Source organism: Larus michahellis, chromosome 4, assembly GCF_964199755.1.
Source record: "Larus michahellis chromosome 4, bLarMic1.1, whole genome shotgun sequence".
Taxonomy (NCBI): Eukaryota; Metazoa; Chordata; class Aves; order Charadriiformes; family Laridae; genus Larus; species Larus michahellis.
Genome location: NC_133899.1, coordinates 17669420 through 17689576, shown reverse-complemented (window position 1 = coordinate 17689576; position 20157 = coordinate 17669420). Strand labels below are relative to the sequence as shown.

General features: G+C 36.0%; 1 protein-coding gene across 11 annotated transcripts in view; it reads right to left on the bottom strand.

Moving 5' to 3' along the window:
* Positions 1-20157, bottom strand: part of CHD9 (chromodomain helicase DNA binding protein 9) — a 94662-nt gene that overhangs the window by 23810 nt on the left and 50695 nt on the right. For all 11 annotated transcript variants that reach the window (XM_074583122.1, XM_074583121.1, XM_074583124.1 and 8 more), the window contains 15 exons: positions 17906-18052; positions 16598-16666; positions 16454-16509; positions 14930-15047; positions 14325-14411; positions 12929-13066; positions 10486-10607; positions 9194-9437; positions 7916-8092; positions 6866-7009; positions 6157-6412; positions 5246-5456; positions 2923-3118; positions 2075-2242; positions 1312-1491 (listed from right to left, as the gene is read on the bottom strand). In XM_074583122.1, coding sequence (XP_074439223.1) covers positions 1312-1491; positions 2075-2242; positions 2923-3118; positions 5246-5456; positions 6157-6412; positions 6866-7009; positions 7916-8092; positions 9194-9437; positions 10486-10607; positions 12929-13066; positions 14325-14411; positions 14930-15047; positions 16454-16509; positions 16598-16666; positions 17906-18052 — 2313 coding nt within the window. The remainder of the gene's footprint in view (positions 1-1311; positions 1492-2074; positions 2243-2922; positions 3119-5245; positions 5457-6156; positions 6413-6865; positions 7010-7915; positions 8093-9193; positions 9438-10485; positions 10608-12928; positions 13067-14324; positions 14412-14929; positions 15048-16453; positions 16510-16597; positions 16667-17905; positions 18053-20157) is intronic.

Sequence of the window (20157 nt, the reverse complement as noted above, 5' to 3'; positions counted from 1 at the left end):
CCTCCCCCTTAATTTTTAAAAACGAGATCCATAATATATCAGAAAAATCTAATGAACTTTTATGCACCATCAGGAGAGAAGAACATTAAGCAGCAAGATTCTTCTGCTTCTAAGTCTGAATCTAAATTACTTCAATGGAAGAAAATAGAATCTTTTGAAGAGGCTTATCAGCATTTGGGGATTTCATCTCATGCAAAAGTACTCGCTTGAGGGAAATTTCAAAGGAGTGTTTAAACTACCAACAATCAAAGCTTGAGAGCATGGAATAAGCTTAATTTCAGAAGGCATTTAAAAAACCCTGATACACTGCTTTTGGGAAAAGAGTAAATACATATAAAAATTTCTAACTCTTCTGATAAAAAGACAGTGATGATGTTCCCTAATTCGTTTCCTATCTCTTCTTTAGAAGTCTACTTCTTATTTAAGCCGCAATCAGCAAGATATGAGAGCCTAAATAAATGTATATTTATAAATAATAAATATACATTTGTATTCTTAAAGGTTTTCCTTTTGCTTTGCCTTTTTTTTTTAATTGTCACAACTGCATTCGTGAAGTACCCACGTTCCAAACGCAATTATATGGCTTGATTTTTTTAATTATTTATGTATTTAATTTACCTGAATTTATTTCAGATTCATATTTGCACATACTTTGGAAATTAAGGAGTCCAAATCTTCCAACATAGGCTTTTTGCTGCTATGATATTACTGGATTTTTAACCCACCAAAAACTAGGAAGTGTCCATCCAATTTTATTCTATGCTATTACTCCTAAGACCTTACATTCTCAGCCCCATGTACATATATATACTCTCCACCCCCTGCTATTTTAGAAGCTTTCTTATTTTCCTTTTCAAACTCTTACCAAAAAAGCTCAAGGTTCAAACTACATCCTATGTATAGGCATCATTAGGATAAGCCTGACAATTGTTAATCTTATTAATTATTGTCTTATATACATTTTCCCCTGCTCTTAATATATCTGAATGCAAATGGATCGATAAACAAAAGTGGTCTGATCTTCTTGGTTATTGCAGTCTATTATATCTCACACAAGTCCTAGCCTTTTCAAAAGCAGCACACGCCTATTACTCATCTTTGCTCAAGCACGTTCTTTGCATCTGGCATTTACTCAATCTGTACACGTAACTCTGATTTTGCTATGTGCACAGGTAAGAACCCAAAAAACGTACCTAACATACACACACATTAGGTAAAGATAATTTAAACAAAAAAAAAAGCACAAGCTTTACAACATTCAATTATATTTACAGCTCTATATTGTCAAAGAACAACTTGCTGCTTCCGCACCTTGGCAAATGTGGAGCCCCTTCCTTCTGATTCAATTGTGATAGTTTTAGTACGACGCTGCAAAATTTGGTCAATGTCCTCCTCACAGAATTTAGAGCCTTCATCCTCTTCATCCATAATGGCACCATACGCACCTCTTCGAAGCAAGTCTTCTATTTCTTTTTTGGAGAGTTGTTGGATCTGAGCAAATAAAATAAGTGTTACTTGAGAAAAAAAATCCCCCAAAGCCTTTTTTATTTCCCTTTCCAATGTTTCTGCAACCTAACTGTGCCTTATAATTTATAAACTTAAAATCTAGATTATTAAAAACAAAGATAGAAGTCTAGTTGTCCATTGATATGATTTGCTGTGTGGTTACAGTACACATTTTTACAAATATGCACCTTTTTTGTTTTGGCTATTCTCAACACCGTAATGAAAATAAGTTTAAAAAAATGACGTGTTAATACTTGATGTAAAACTCATATTAAAGTAACACAATAAATTAATATGGGAAGATACAAGGAAACAGAGGGAAACAAACTTTTCTCCCTGTTTTAACTTTGAAATTCTCTACCTTGGACCTTAAGAGGCAAGAAATAGTGAAAGATTTATCAGAATTACTGACTCCACTTAAGATTATGTCAACTATATTGTTAGCCCACATCAGAAAAGAAAACAGAGATGCAAATGACAAGAAAAAGGTAGCAACTGCCATTTAAAATAGTTCCCACGTGATTACAAAAGCAAAAGGAAAATTATTTAAAGAAATAAGTCTACATACACCACCGACACTGTTCTCTCTTCCGCTCATACTCTGTAGGACAGCCTTATCCAGCCCCAGTTTCAGACTTGCTCTGTCAAACATCTCTCTCTCGTAAGAGTTGCGCGTTATCAGCCTGTAGACCTTCACTGCTTTGTTCTGACCGATCCTGTGACAACGCGCTTGAGCCTTTTGGAGGAAGGGACAACAGCAATAAGAATTTAGACTTATCCAGCAATAAGATAAGCTATCAGACATTTCCGTGTTGTGAACAGTTTTCTAAAAGCAGTGTATTAAATGAATGATCTGTGCTGAATGGTAGTGAATGGTGTTCCTCCTGCAGGAACACTAGATAGAGACATGCTGGTTCCTAAGTTATCTGATCTCCAGATACAAATGGTAAAGGCGCTGCGGCTTGAGAATGGATTCAGTTGCTGAAATCCAGTTCCTAGATTTGATTAATTCACTGTTTCTTAATACATATTAATCCTTTTCTATATATTATGTCTTAGCTGAACAGCTCTATTGCCATAAACTGTTAGTCAGCATATGCAAAATCTAACCCCCCGTTTCAGGTCACCAAAATCTTAAAGAGTTTTATGAACTCACTGACTTCGTTTACCTGTGTTGTGCGTTTAAAGAGTAATCAATTTGAAAGCAAAAGTCAGAGCCCAGCCAAACCCAGATGACCTCTCCTATCCAAGTAGAAAGTATACATCAAAAAACATTGAACGTATGCCTTAAAAAAAACAACCCTGAACATTTTAAAGTTATACATGTTCAGAACAGAGACAATATTCAAAGTGACCAAATTTATATCAGCCAGGTTTGACTTCTTAGGCCTCGCTATTATGCTAAAAGGAAGTTACCTGCAGATCATTTTGAGGATTCCAGTCAGAATCAAAAATTATACATGTGTCTGCTGCAGTTAAATTAATGCCCAAACCACCAGCTCTGGTGCACAGAAGGAAGACAAAGCGATCGGAATCTGGTTTGCTGAACCGGTCAATGGCAGCTTGTCTGAGATTCCCTCGCACTCGCCCGTCAATTCGTTCATATAAATATCTGGAAATTGCCACAGATGCACACACACAGATCATTATAAAGTTTTCCATAATTTAAAGGGGGATTAGAACAGGTCTACTGCTTCCATGTTTATTCTTTACAGCAAATAAAAGCAATACAAACTAACTTTTCTCAACAGTGGCTAACATAAGCAGGAATCATGACAGAATCACATTTCTGTAGTACTAACGCACATCAGCAAGTCCAAACATCGAGTGTTTTAAGACAAGTTCTTCTGAACTTCGTCCACTAAAGCAAGTATCTGATTATACGTCCCAGGAAACATGTATTACCATGGCACTTAGTCACATTAAAACATGCCATAACCTGAAGTCCCATGTGGGCACTTACAAGTTTTTCACATGCTGTTATTTTTGGCTCCCTGCCTAGGGTGACAGAAGCAGGACAGCATGCTTTTGTATTATATACCAAATCATCTGAACACATTTGAGGTAACCAAGTAATCAGCAGAAAGCAGTACTTGGTGAGATGTCACTGGACAAACTGCGTATTGATTCTGTCAAGATTAAGAGAAATGGAACAAAAATGACACGACAGCACCTCTGACAGTCTTTATCAAGGCATCAATGAATCCAGGGCTTCCTAAACTAAAACCTTTAGTTTAAGGTTTTAAAAGCCTTAAGTAAAACTGTCATTTCTGTTACTTTTGATAATTACAAAGACTCCTATGAGACTTCTGAAATCAAGTGAAATGCTTAAAAAGGGAGCAAAGACTTCTGTACATTGCAAATTGAGTAAGATGCTGAATGTGTATCTACCAGTCAAAAAGCTTCACAACCATTTTTCTTCTAATCAGCTATAAAACGGCACAGCAGATAATCCACAGGACCACAGGCACTTTGGCAGGCAGCCATTCTCCTACAGTCATGAATTCTGTTAAGTATTAAGTCTAATCAGGCGTGCACTCCAGCATTTCTAATCAAACGGTAGCATAGAGCAAGTCTCAGCTTCTATGGATTTCAGAAGATTCTACCTGTAGATACGATGCGCTAGTCTAGATGTTATGTCATTATAGAAAAAAAGAATACTTTCCATACTGGGTTATAAGTACTACTATGAAGCTAAAATTAGTTTTTTAAAATAAAACATATAAACTATTGAGCTTTCAACTCAAATAGATAGCTTTACGAAACAAAAACCATAAAAATTATATAAAATTATCACAAAAAGAGGTATTAATATAATCTACTAATGATTTTTAATATACATTCCAGTATCCACTGTGGAAAGGCTTGACATTTTCACTAATTTTTATTTTTTTTTTACACGTTAACTCTATATCACTATGTAGTTCACTGACAACTATACACTTCAAAGCAGTATGTACACTCCAGCAAATGGACTATTAAAACAACCAGAACGATGCCTTTTTATAGTTTTTCAGGTTGATATTGCAACTACCGATTGTAACCAAGTTTAAGGTTAGATTTTATGTGCTAAGGCTTTACGCATAGTAATTAGTCACGTGCTTAAATAAACTTGTAGTTTCCATGGAGTCAACAGTATAATCAAAGGATGCTATTATATGCGACAGCAAAACCCGACCTAAGGAGCCACTTTATGGCTGGCAGGTCAGTTCCGCTGCAAAATCCAAAGCAGTAATAATTTCAGAAAGATAGGAAGCACGTTTTAATCCTTACGTTAATAAAACCCAAACCCCCAATTGTTTACCATTTTGTACTTATATTCTGTTGGGAGTGAGAAGCTGCATTACTGCTGTCTGGTCCAAGTTCAACACAATGTAAATAAAGAACACATTCAACGCTTCTGAGGTTTGGGTGAGCAATGTTGAGCTTGAACTTACTTGGTTTCTGACAGGCAACTTACAAACAGTACATACATACAAGCATGTTTAACAGAAAAAGCAACAAACTGAAGACACATGGTTTACTCAACATCATCTCTTTAGCTGTTGTCTGAAGTTTTGTGTTTCATTTGTTGGTGAATAAGTGGTAAGCCATCACAGAACACAGCAAGTTACACAGTGATTAGCAAAAAATAAGTTCCTATCCTCAGCATGCTGTAATCATTAATCCTTCACTAACATCCAAAGATATACCCACTGAGAACAGTGTATTACAGAAGACAGAATATGCAGTCTCTTACCTTTTATGTATAAGGTAATCCTCCAAAATATCAAGGCAGCGTACCATCTGAGAGAAGATAAGGACCTTGTGGCCTCCTGCTTTCATTTTTGGAAGAAGTTTATCAATAAGAACCAATTTACCAGCAGACTGGATCATTGCTTGCAGATGGAAGTCAGGAGCACTTGGGCTATACGTTTCTTTAAACTCTCCCAGAATTTTCTCTTCAGCACCTACCAAAGAATATATTTCCATATCTATAGGTGTATCTACACAAATATCTCCATACACATACAAGACTAAATTACCAAAAATCAGTGCTTGTACTCTATCCCCTATTAGCCACTACTCCCTCCCCCCAATTGCAAAAACGAAAACAGATCTTGTTCAAGTGTTGTGTAAAAATCAACTAAAAAACAAGTCCTTGTGTCTCTGTGATATTTTAAATGGGACATGAGTATTAAAAACAGTATTTTGAGACCTTTTCTGAAGTCTCACTTGGACTGAAATGATAGCAAAAACTTTAAAAGCTTGAAGTGTATTTTCTTGCGAGCAGGAAAAACATACAAATTAGTTATAACTAAGTGAGAAAAGCAACAAGACTGACACAGACAATATCACTTCCAAGAAGCATTAATTTTAAAAGTTAGATCTAGAACTTTTTCTTCATAGTGCTTTTAAAAAGATGCAAGATTTCCGTGAGACAACTGTTTCTAAGTGTTCTGTGAATTCCTAAAAAAGAACAAGTTCACCTTTCAGGCCTCAAATACACAACTTTGCCTTGCATCCGTCAAAAAAATGCTTCCACCTAATCCAATCCTTCAGAAGTCTGATGAAAATGTCAAAGAATTACAACAAAAGTTCTTATATATTTTAAATAAAAGTACAAAAAGTAGTTAAAAATAAATAAATCAGTCTTTATTTTGTATTTACCTTTGATGAGGTAAGGGTGATTACAACACTTTCTGAGTTCCATCATAGTGTTAACCAGATTGGGTACATTTGCTTGCCCCGCTCCTTTGGATAAGAAAGCAAAATTTTTCTCCAAAATCGCTCGATAGTATTTCTTCTGAATATTAGTTAGCTCTACTTCAATTATAGTTTCCTCCTTAGGAGCCAGCTTTTTTTCTACATCTTCCTTTAATCGTCTGAGCATCATGGGTTTCAGGATAGCTTGTAGTTTCTGAACCTAAATGAAAGACAACAGTTTGTGGGAACATGCAAAAGTAATACTGTAGTTTAGTTAAAGACTTTTGAACTCCTAGACTTACATAAAATAATTTTCACATGGAATATGGCCTTTTTTTTAACCCCAAATTACTAAAGAAACATACCAAATTTTATATACTCCAAAACCAAAGAATATCCTTTTAGCACTTGTCTGCAAAGACTGCCTACAAAGTCAGAAAACTTCCAATTTTTATTAGTCTCACTATTTAATTGCCAAATTTAAAAAACTGACACAAAAAAGTAAAAATAATTCTTTAACATAAAACATCATACTGAACTGACTTCTACTGCCTGCAGAGTTTAGAGAAATTGCAGGACAAAAGAACTCAGAGGTGATATGTGGGGAGTGAAGGGGAGGGTGCTCACTCTTACAACACCCAAGCTCAAAATTAACCTATTCAACATGTGATACCTGTTCCTCTGTTTTAAGGTCTCCGAATTCTTGCATGAATGTAGATTCAGCAGGAAAGCGCAATGGTTCGAGAAAATGAAGGAGGCTAAATAATTCTTCTACTGTGTTCTGCAGTGGGGTACCCGTTAACAGCACTTTATGCTCCTGTAGAAGGGAACAGAACTCACATGACCCCACGGGCACACGTGCGCAAAAATTTGTGTGTTAAGTCTGAGCATCACAACCTGAAAATACCAGTTTTGCATATCACTAAGTACACAGGTAATACAGATAAACAGATTTATGAAAGAACAACAGTAAGTATTTCCTACTAGCTTTTCTTTAAATACTGTCTTCCTACATCTGTAATGAAGAAATGATTGAACAGTTCAACTTTTGCCTCTAATATTCACACATGTATAGCACTCTCTCTCTATAGTGTGGAAAATATATGCTAAGCATTTATCAGAAAGCAAATAAGACGACTTCTGAGAACGTGTAGCAAGATGTGTTTCAAAGGAATAATGAAGTCTAAAAAGCTATGCAAAACTAGTCATGGTGCATCTTGTAGTAATGCACCAAATGCACCAAAAGCCTCAAGATTCATGGCAGTATCCCCTTTTTAAAACCTTGCACTATATCAAATAAAAACTTAACTAAGGGACTAGAGAATAATTTTATTTTAAATTCTAGTACCTTGCTTGCTTTTATTGTTAAATAACTTGTTTAAAATACTTTCTAGGCCTTTAAACATTAATTACTGCACAAAACCTATTTTATCATTATAAAGCAAATTTTAATGGAAATCGCTGATCATAATCAAAACAAACTATAGAACAGTAGCATCAGAAATAGTCTGCTATCAGTTACAACTTCCACATTTTATTTAATCAAAAACATACTAGCATCAGCTATCAAAATTACATACGTTGGAAGGAAGTATCAGGAATAGGTATCTCCTGAGAAAGACTGCTTGAAAGCTCTTTTTTGGCAGGTAAAACAAATTTGTGATTTATTACCCTGCTGTACTTAAGTAGAACCAAACCCCCAAAGGGAAATACAGTTACTCACAAGATTCATTAATTTTAGTCCTTCCAACAGTTTGCAGTTTTTGTTCTTCAGTCTGTGAGCTTCATCAATAATAACGCAGCGCCATTCAATTGCATTTAACTCTGGACACCCACCAAGAATCATTTCAAAAGTTGTGATAATGGCTTGGAATCTGTAGGTACCTCGAACGATACGTCCCTAGAGATTCATCAACACACGGGATTTGTTACATCACCTCGAATCTACTCAATTTAAAGATTTTGTTGCTGAAATTTTATCAAGAGCCAGACATCAGATTTTACATTATAAATTGTTCCATCATCCCATACACATTTACTACATCTCTATAACGCTGTAATTAATACTGGTGAGTAATTATCCATAGCCACAAATCCAATACTGTCTAACCAACAGTAAAATATTAACCACTTTTAAATTACAGATATAACCATCTAATAAAGGTTTCAAAGGTGCATGTAGATAATATCACATTTTTAATCCTGAGAAAATCTGAAAAGAGTAACTGACAGGAAAAACCCTACAGTCAATCAATCAAAATATCTGACGGTAATACATTTAGCACTCATAAAGTAAAAAAAAAAAAAAAAAAATCACTTGAGAACTAAATGAACACTTTTAATTGAGCTTACTCTACTCCGCTGGTCTGACAGAAAGAATATGCAAGGCCTTCAATATGGCATTACACATTCACTCACTGGAGAAACAAGGTTTAATATTTAGCACTACTTAAAAAAAAGTTTTCAGTTTCATGAATTTTCTAGAAATACCATGACAATTTAAAAAAATTGTTTATTTATTCAGAATGTACAGAAAAGGCAAAAGCCTCCCTTTTACAATAATCAGATTTCAAGGTTTTTCCATGTCATTTAATGTGAAGTATTTCAGACGGAAAAGCAAAGGAAATCAACAGCTACATAAAGGTAACGCAGAGCTTAATCGGCTGCATTTTTGTTCTCACTGCTCTTCAAATTCAGGACCCAACTGCAACCATCTGTGTACATTTTAATCTCCACGCGAGTATCAGCGTCACTGCTATTCAATTGCAAATTACTCAGCAAGCCGAAACAACACGCATCTTGCTGCAACCACTTCCACAAAATTCACTCAGTAAGCATATGTTAAAAGATTCCGATATGTAAAAAGGTTAGAAAACACATCATAGGACGTAAAATGACTTTCACTACAACATATGTACTGATAATATAAAGTGTACTTTTTATTACAGCTACCTGAAAGAGGTTTTGGGTAAGTTACTGCATATAAGTGACATTACAATACCTGGGAGTCCCTGAAATACATTTCGTACTGCTGAATCATCTGCCTGCTGATCATACTTCCATGATACACTACAACGTTAAGGTCAGTCCACGTGCGAAATTCTCTTTCCCAGTTGGTTATAGTGGAAAGCGGAGCTATGATCAGAAAAGGCCCTCTTATACCAGCCAGGAGGATTTCATAGAGGAATGTAATTGACTGAATGGTTTTGCCGAGACCCATTTCATCCGCTAAAATGCAATTTCGCCTGAAAGTAAAATATATGTATTTGTTATTAGCGTCAAAGAAAGGACAGACACTAAAGCTGTTACTCCAATGGACAATTTATAAAACCAAAGCTCAAATATACCAGTTTAAAACAACAGCCAAAATTGAGGCACTATAAAAGATGCTTGCAATTGTTCCCTGGTTATGGTGAAAGAATGAAGCTTTCGACCATGTTTAGCACTGGGCAAAACCTGAGCGTGGAATGTTCCATGAATTTCTCCTATAATAATATCCCAAAAGTAACCTTTTGGGACTACGACTGCCCTAATCAAAGGAATTCAAATTAATCAGATTTCCTACATGTACACTCACCTTGACAAAAAACCTAGAAACGAGTGAAGATTCCCTAACAGTCACAGATGGGAAGTATCCCAGCTACACTCACATAAAAGAGTGCGTTATAGCATCACAGACAAATTTCCCCTCTTTGCACAACTGAGGCAGACTCATATAAGCAAATACTGCATGAAGTACCACTAAGAGCTCACCCTCAGCCACACATTCCAGCCCTTCCCTCTCTTTGCACAGATACTCACACAGCTGTGTTGGGCTTGACTGAGAATTGAAACAAAATCTTTTTTTCTTTGCAGCTCATGGAACTGTATGGTAAAAGGGTATGCTCGCTGATATCATTTCTATAAAGGACGGGCAACTTTTGAAGAGAGGTAACTTTAAAAATACATACTAATTCTAGAAATCATTTTGAAAGATGCAAGCGTTTCCCAGTTGTTCCAAAAATTCTGAAAGCTTGTACTTTGATGAAGGTTACTTTTTATTTCCTCATAGCCATTAAAAATTTATTTTCAGTTATGTTAGTTTTATTCTTTAAGATTTGTTTTTTGTTACTCTTGTTGATAAAAACATACTTGTACAGCCAAAGGAAGAGACTTTTCTTTTTTTCAGTTACACTCTTCTAGCTATAAGCAGAAAAGTTAAAGATAAATTTAGTTAAAACTGTATTCATCCCCACTAAGTGATTCACTCCATATGGTTTAGAATTTACATTAAAAGACATTGCATGCATATACCTATTGTACCAGTTGAATAGGAGCCAGTTAAGTCCTTCCAGTTGATATTCCCTGAGCTGATTGCCATTTTTATATTCCCTGGACTGCTCTATCTTCTTCCAGGAGTTTGGAGGTGGTCGGTCCTTTAAGGGAAAGATTAACAAACGTGTGAGTTGGTACAAGCTGTATTTTTCCAAGACGTTTTAACCCACTATTGCCTGAGTATAACAACTTTAGATTTAGAATGTAATTATTCAACCTTAAAACTGGGAAGGTATCATTATTAACATTACTTATTAACGACTAGTCTGCAGAAACCTGAAATTTCTATTTATTTGTCTATATAAAGTAATACTTTTCAAATTAATTTAAGACTATATTATAATAATAACAAGCATTTGATTTCTAAAACTAAGCATACAAATAGCTTGGCACTGGTAATTTGAAACACTAATGTATTTGTATGAGAAACTTCAAGGACCTACGAAGTTTCACTTGGGAAGCTCTAAGAACAGCTGTCCTACAACCACAGCCAACTGGGTATTTGGGACTAGAAAAATCCCCGAAGTCTGAGTAACTCTGGATTCTGAAGCAGTTTGGGCAATCCACACCAAGTTACTGTGACCTTGCCCTTTCCTTTCGGCATTTGCCCTGGTCACTGCTGATGACTCGATCTCACAGTTAGCCAATTCAGGAAACCAACACCAGGAATACAACAAAGTAGACCTGTGAGCGGTTTAATTCCCTGAGTCATTTCACCAAGGGGTCAGATGATACGCAGTATCAGCACATGCAGGATCACGATACAAAGGACCCGACAAAACAGACTGTAACAGTACCAAGGTATTGCATCTTAACATCCCTAGCAAGCTACAGGAAAGCTGAGAGGCTATGTATAAAATATTCTCTCTTTCTCTAAAAAAAAAATAAATAAATATGTATTTATATATATTTTACATATATAAAAAAATTATTATATAAAATTAATATATATTAGACTTGAAACAATACATATTTTATATATACACAAAATATATGTTACATATATACACACACTCTCTCTCTCTCTCTCTCTAATTCGCAAGCCCGGAGACTCAAGAGGCTGGCTATTAGCTTAGCAGGCAACTTAGTAGAGAAATCACGAAGCCAAAGACTGACACCAGGCAGCATTTCAGCAGAGAACACTCTCTTCAGGCAGCATCTGCCTCCCAATGTGAACAAACTCACACTTTCAAGCTAAATATTTTTAGTAAGAGCTTTTCTGATCAGTACTTTCCCCCACTACATTTCTCAGTACTTATAAAAGCTTGCATTCACTCTAGACTCATGTGGCCTTATCTGGCAGCTCTGAATTTTAGATTAGCATTTTCTCTCTGTCTCTCTTGCCCACGTCACACCAGGCGACACCAGGTCTGGGTGCAGCGGTAGCTGTAGCTGTCTGCCCACTCCCCGCAGCCGCTGGGGCTTCCTCCCCTCGCCCACCCGCAGCCATCTGTCTGCCCCCCCAAGCCCTGCAGCAGCCCCGCTCTGCGAACACTGGAGTCTGGAATGAAAAATACTTGTTGCTGATGCTACCACGACAGTCAGTTGTACGGCTATGCTTTAATCATCTTTTTCTCTCAAAGCCAAATACGGTAACAGAGAGTTATAAAAGCCCTTCCTCCCACATGCCAAAATGGCAGGATGTTAAATAAATATCAGAAAAATGAACTAAATATAATATGAAGTCGTTAATCGTGACTACTGTCATTATCTGTAGATGGAAACACCATTAAAATAAAATTCAAAGCCTAAAAATTAAAACTCTGTGCATATTCAGTTATGTAAAATAAATAACAAGTGTTGTACTACACCACACAGGACATGTCTTACTCTGACAATGCTATGGCAGGACTTTAAATAGAAAACTATTTTGTTTTCTCCTGCTCTACGAGACAGAAGATTGATAATTTTAAGGTAAATCACATTTCCTTATTACCTGTATTTTTCTTCCTTTCAGCCAGCCCTTTATGGCAAGAAGAAAAATAAAAGCAGGAAGTAATTACGGAATCTGTCTGACAGATTCTGTTTGCCAATTTCCTTCAGTGTTGAAGCACAAGACTTAGCCCTGTTCTCTATAAAAGGATGTTTATACTTTATTCTGTTTTCTCCTCATCTTAATGCTGTTTAGATTTTGTGATAGCCAGTTTAAATGTACTGCTCATCACTCAGTTAAAAGCTCAGAAAGTTATAGCACTTCATTATTTTTTCCTAAACAAAGATTTTATTTTTTTTAACCGAGTAACAGATTAGATAAGAATATTTATCTATGGCTACCTGCAAATATTATTATTCTTACGTAACAAGGCTCACAGATCCTGTACACAGAATGTCAATACACTTTATGTTTTAACACAAAAGTTAAAAGTTGGGAAAATCAAATCCAATTTGCCAAGACAGACAAGTAAATTATGTATAATTTTACCAATCTCCTTGAGTCAGGCCTGGAAGCTTGCAATTGTTCAAATTCTTCTATTTTTGCTTGATCTACATCTTCTTTCAGCTCCCACGTACTGTCTTCATATGGCAATGAACACCATTTTACTAAATAGTAAATAACAGGCTGCAGAAGAAAATTCTGAATGTTATCAGCTTTTAATTTAGCGTACAGATTGTTAATATGCCTTACTATTTGAGTCGCTAGCTTTTATGAGAGCTGGAAACAAAAAGCACATTTCTGATACTTTTTTAAAGATTATTTTCCCATACTCTGCCACTTGTAGACCCCTGGAGTACTTTTCAATCCCACTAACCCACATGTCATTCTTAGGAAAGATAAATTACCATGTTCGTGATGTTTGTGGAAACAGAGCAGGGGGACGCCGCCACCAGTTAACTACAAATGTTAACTACAGAGGTGCTACCCTTAACATTTCCTCCACTCTCCTAATCAAGCAACCTAAGCCTAAAACAAAGAGCTTGAGAAAGTTCCTAAAACAGAGGTCTTCTCAACAAAATAAAAAGCTTTACAGTTCTGCTGTTCTGCGACAATATAAAAAATTAGGAAAAGTCTCAAAAGATGGAACCAAAGTTAATTATTTTATTTAGACAAAGTCTAAATTTTTAAGCTGGGGGAAAGACTGATGATGACATTTTCTCTAGAAGTGTAACAATGACAACTCAGCTACACACAATGAAAAGTAATATTAACCCTCAACCCTGCTTTAGGAAGACTAATGCAGAAGCCACTGTGTAAGAGTCTGCTCATTTTGCTATTTAGAAGAAGAGAGTAAGCACCACAGCTACTCCAACAGCCTTGATCAACAACTTTGCCAGTCTGTCATCTCATCTCGTATTTTTGTTCTGTAATAGCCTTCCAGAAGAGGCGCTTTAAATTCAAAAAATTTTGATAAATACAGAGGGAAAGGTCCACTGGTGACTTTCAAAATACCTCCCAAATCAGTGGTTGCCTAAAGCTTTGGGAACAGAGTTGGAGAGGAAGAGGGAACCACCGCTGTCCTGCCGCCTTCTGCTTTTTTCAGCAGTGATCCCTTGTCACTATCAGAGGGCCAGGACTGTCCATGGGATCAGCCTTTTGGTGGAACTCACAAAGCAATTAACAAACCTCAAATTTATGTCAGTAACTATCTAAGCTTTGTGTACCATGATGTATTAATACTAATAAAAATATAAGCCACTGCACTCTGATTTCTATTTCAAAATACATGGCTAGCATAGGAAATGACAACACTGTCATGTCTCATAAAAAATACTGCTGAAGCTTAAAATCATTGAGGCGTTACTCTGCAATCTGCTAAAACTACAATTATTAAACACTACATGAAGGTGTATCTTCCTGACTTGCTTTAAGATATATTTACCTCACCAGTGTCCTTATCTTCACAAAGAGATACTTCTAATACCCGGTCTACTTCAACATAGTCAGGATTAAAAGGTTCTTCTTCCATCTGCAATGCAAGATTAATAAAAATCAGTGGAGGTAGAAAAACCTGGCATATGCTAAGACTTGGTCTCAGCCTACACAAAATGAATTTGGCAGTTGGAAACTATTGAGGCTTTTGCACACATCTTAAATATTTTTTTTTGTTGTTTTTTGGGGTGGGGGCAACTGGCACTCAAGAGAGATGTGACACTAGACTTGAAAAGGCACTCATTTAGGGATGAAGTGTTGCCTTGAGAAAGTCGCATATACTAACATAATCTTTCCCTCCTTGACACTTTTAAGTAGTTATCCAAACAATGCCAATTTTAAACCATGGAAGGCAGGTTAGTTCAGTGACTCCAGAAGACTTAAAGTTTTGCTCTTAAAGTAATGTTAAACAAACAAGCCCCTGCTGTAACCAAAACCCCAACCCTGATGGATAATTTTTACTTCTCAACATTCAGTTCTTCTATTTAAAAGCAAACGATTTATCACAACTTTACGAGGAAAAAAAGCTTATTTAATTGTATATTTCATACTCACATCTGCAAAAAAGTGAGCTCTTTGTGCTTGCCTTAGTTTGAAACGTTTTATTTTCTGCTGGATTCTTTTATCCTTTAAAAGCTGTTGTTCTGTGGCCCACTCACAGTGGAGATAAGAGCTAAAAATTACAGAGATTAACATTCACATATTAGTGAAAGCAAAAGCTTACTGTCTATTTTTAATATACAGTTACAATAATGTATTTTATAAACCTGAATTTCACTCAAAAAGGTACATTTTATCATTTAAGACAGAATTGACTGTAAAGATCAAAGATTTATTCCTCCAAATCATCATCTTGCAGCATCTAGGTAAGGCAGTGGTTTTGGGTTCTATGAACTCACAAATTTCTTTCATGTGTCCTAAGAAGAGAAACAAGCGTATTTAAAGTGAGCTTAAATAAATCAAGATTAAAATCTGACACCCCTATCAGAAAGTACCCAGAGACGTAAAGTACTTAATATATTGATCTAACTTTTTCATGTACTTCACGTGAACATCTCTTCACGGGTACTGCTGAACTCTACAGCTGAGCCCATTAAACGACTGGTGAGGAGCGCCAGAGCCCATGGCAAAGAGCAACATGGCATCAGATTGGGTTGGGAGAGAAGCACGAAGGAATAGCGTCAAAGGAAGGAGAAGGCATGAGCACCAGTGCCTACACAATCTCACTAAACCCACAAGTGAGCCTTCCCCAAGTTAGACTGGTTTGACAGAAGTACATATATTTCTTCCTCACAACCCCTTTTTAATATATTTTCATCACTTTTTAAGCTTTGCTAGAAACAAAGAAGAGCTATTGCTGTGTGTTATACATTCTTGGATGAAAAGACAGATTTTACCCTTTCAGAAAACAAGAGCTAAATTGTCTCCAGAAACACATGAATCCAGTCTCAAATTACATTTATTAGCAAGAACCTACTGAAATTACTCACGTATGTAAAATTAAAAATGTGTTTGCATTTTCAACATCAGGAACCCAGTAGTGACAGGAAGACAGGTATGAAATTTAAAACAAGAAAATATGGGAAAAGTTCTTTCTCTTCTTCACTATTTATTTCCTGGTTCTGATGTAAAATAATTTCTATTGCTGGAAGTTTTTTTTCTTTTTAAAACAGTAAGACCGTCTCCTGCATCAACCTCTCCTAAATATATGACATTGTAAATCTAATCTAGGTTCACAAAACAGCGCTGATTTAAATTAATAAAATTAAAATTAGCCTCAGGCATGTAGCCCCTGCTGAATTTAATAAATATATCTTCTGTAAAAAGTCTGTTCTTTTAGCAATAATGGCCGTCATCTTATTGGTCAGTGCTGGTTTCACAGTACCGATAATTTTAAAATTATTACTAACAATGTAACACGGATTCTTAGCATTTTTAAGATTAAATTTGTAAAGAAAAATCTCAAGAGATGTCAAAATCTTGTTATAAGTAATCTTCAAACAACACAAAACTTAAGTACATGAATATGGTACTCAATTTCAGTCAACATCTCCAATGAAAAAACTTTTTAATACTTACTAGTTCTTGTACTTTACAAAAAACTCTTCTGTTTCTACTGTCATCCCAGCAGATATCTAGGAAAAGAAATTCAGGGAAAATGTAAAATGACAGATAAAACCCCCTTTTTCAACTAAGCAACTTTATCCCATGACAATCACTTACTTCTTTCTTTATTACCCTGGAGGATAAGATTTTGTCTACAATCGCTGCATCTTCTTCACTTGGATTTTCCTATAAATGCAGGAAAACAATCACATAGATTGCTGTAAATGCCCTCACTTCAAACTGATACAGGAAAACAATGACATTATACATTGCAGTAAATGCCCTCATCAGACTTAAAACCTTCAAACACAAGCGGCTTGTTAGAAGATCAACAATAAAGGCAAATTTGACTTCTGACAGTACCATTCTCTGTAACAGTCAGGGATTAAAATTTAAAAATCTAGGTCTATATCCAAAGAGAAATACATGCAAAAGTACCGTAAGTCTGGCACTTCCAAAGAGCATCAGATGCAACGCTCACCAGCCAAACACTTCTAGTGCAAGCAATGGTGATTCTGATGCTTTCCCAACACAGACTCACTGCGATTGCCCTGGTGAGTTAACTTGATGCCGTGGGCATACCCAGAATTCGGTTATACAGATACGGAGAAAAAAGAACCCTGGCAGACAGGTTAAAAAAATATTAATAAAACAAAACCGGCACGTGTGAAACTCAATTTAATAGATTTACTCTGAACGTAGATAATAAATGCTGCGGAATCGGGCAGACAAGGTCGTGCCTGGGAATTCCAGCAGGGCTGAGGTGTGACACAGATATGGAAATACTTAGCTCTGCCAAGACTGAAGTTGTGGTTCGAGACAGAGAGCCAACTTCTAAAGTCACCTTCCCTCTTGTCTGATTTGTTTCCAATCACACTATCTTCCTCTTTCCCTTACAACTTTGGCACTCCTTCAAACATGTCACAAATGCTTTTTTCCCCTGTTTCTTTCCTGCCACTTTATTTACCTAGAATGGCTCAACAGCAAACATGAGTACCAGACCTGGCACAAGTTACACAGTGAAGTGTAAACCTGAAGAGGGAAAAATGGGAGGAGCATGCTTTTTAAAAATCTCAGTAAGCACAGATCCCCATAGGCTCAATTAATTTTCTAGTTCTGAAAGTCATGATAATATTAGCATACAGCTTTTTCATATGCCTACACAGCATAAGACATTATTTGAGATATACATATCCTTAGTCTTATCCTTAACTTCAGTTAAGTCGATGAATGTTTAGAACAGAAAAGAAAAAAAATAGCAATAAGCCATTTCTTCCAGATTTCAAGAACTTAGCAAGATGTCATATTAAATAAACTTTAGCTTAGTAATAGCGATGTATTCCTTTCAAGTTATGAGCCTTATTCACTGAACTACTTGAGACAAACAGAAAGTTCCCCATACAGACCAAGTCAGTTTTTACCTACCACAAATAACTGTAAAGGCTGTTCAGCAGGTAAAGGGGCAGAATTCTTTTTGATTTTCACAGAAACTTTTGCTTCTTCTTCCGATTGTTTTCCTTCTCCTTCTTCAGCATATTTTTTCCTTTTAACTTGACGATTTGATCTTCTCTTCTGCATGCAGGAGAATAAAAATAGAGGTTTTACCAAGAAATTCTAACACGAATTGGAAGTTTTGGGATACTCTAAGCAATACTTTAGCTGCATCTAAAACCAAAGGCCAACACTTGATAGAAAACATGAAGCACATGAATCTAGAAGGGACAGTAGCCATAAACTACTGTCAATCAATTTATTATTTTTTTTTTCATATAAACATTTGATACTTTTATTCTTAGAGTTCAAAAGCAAACATCTAACAATATTTTCAGGGTATTGTAACAAAGCTGATACAAGCATCATTATTTCTACAGCAATTTCATAACGCAGCATAACAGGTGTGTTACTGTCCAGTTCAAGAATCTCACTGAACCATACAACATATGCTGAAATCTGTCTATGAAACAGCAGTGCTACACAAAAAATTATAAAGATTTTCATTAGATCATATCGGTTAGGTTGCTGATGAAGTCTGGTCTGATGGCTAATGAAGTTTGTTGCTTTGTTGATGTATCTGTTTTCTCCTCCACCTTAATCAAGCTTGTTTAACACCAGCATTTTGATTACTTTGCAGTTTACCTCCCTAATCATCCGTTCTCATTTCTGCACGAACCTGAGGACAACGAGTTCCAGTTGGAGAAATAATGTTCGGTGTAAGAAAATAATTCCTTCTCATTCACTGTTTAAGTTTCAAATACTTAGATTGTTAGGATATTGCATACCATTTCCCCCCTCGTTACCAATATAGGAGACACTGCATATTTAATCATAAGATTAATTTGTAAATCCATTGGATAAATAACGATAGCAGAACCAAACTAGTCAGCTAGCAATTGAAAACACTGCAGTCTCTTTTAGAGAACTGAGCATCACAAAAATAAAATCATCAAAGTAAACCAGTCTCTATGAAATGAATTAATTATATTGAGCTACAGAGCAAAGCGCATTTTTGTTTAGGAAAAGCCATTGCTGGTTGCAATACACTGCAGTAATCAGTTGGGAGAAGAATAAGCTGTGGATAGAACGAAATACAAAATCCTGTGGTCATACTGGCTTCTGCAGAGCAGATGTTAAGTAACAGTAAGATTGCAGAACAGCAACTTTCTTCCTGACTGTTAAATTCAGGCCTTGGGCTGTTATCTGGTAAAAGACCCAACTATCCTTTAACAACTACATTATGTTAGTAAGACAGAGTAGTAACACTACATATACAGCAAAAATCAAAGAATGGGCATCACCACTCTTCTGGAGAAGCTGGGACAGTGCATAGATGAAACCAGTCGATCAGCTTTCCACAACAATGTGGCCGGATTAGTATTCTTCAGTAAAAATTGAGTGTGCGCGGGGTGCCGTGTTAGCACAAAAAGAAATTTCTGATTTAAAACAGACACATTAATGAGACATAAAATGTCACATTACAGTTAAATCAACAATAATTTGCTGACAGAAGTAGAAATTGTTTTTTAAATGCCAGCTAATAGGAGCAATGTAAAATGATGTATGAATTAGGAAAAGAAGGATTAAGAACGAGGTTCGAGTTTTATTCATTAAGTACTTGTTGAATTTTTCAAAACCTAATGAGGCATTAACTGGCATTTTCAGTCCTTCTCACTACGTCTTTTCTTAAAGCATGAAGTGATTAACAAAACATCAACAGACGTATGTTCTCCAACATATTAATATATAACCTGAGTTGTTTGGAGAAAAACAGACTTTGTATTTCCAGAAGCTGAAAAGCTAAAAAGTACCACACCTTTTTCCAATAAATAAATCAACATATTTAAGGAAGACACTTACTGTGAAACTAAGCATACAAAATGAATTAGGGGGAAAAGAGACCTAAAATTGCGCCCCCTCCCACCCCGAACTTAGAAATAGACAGCTATTTGCAACAGGAAAAGAAAACAATGAAAATGTTCTAAAACCGAAGAGAGAACAAATTAGTGAAATAAAGCAACTTATAATTTTCCTGATATGCTTCTCCCAAGCTCCTTAGAAGTCAGATGGGGCAGTGCTGTGACATTCTGCAGTATAATTTTTCCTATCCCATGACATCCCAATTTATTTCTACCCCCTGCTCCCTTCACGCCAGGATCATGCGATTTGGTGATACTCCCTGT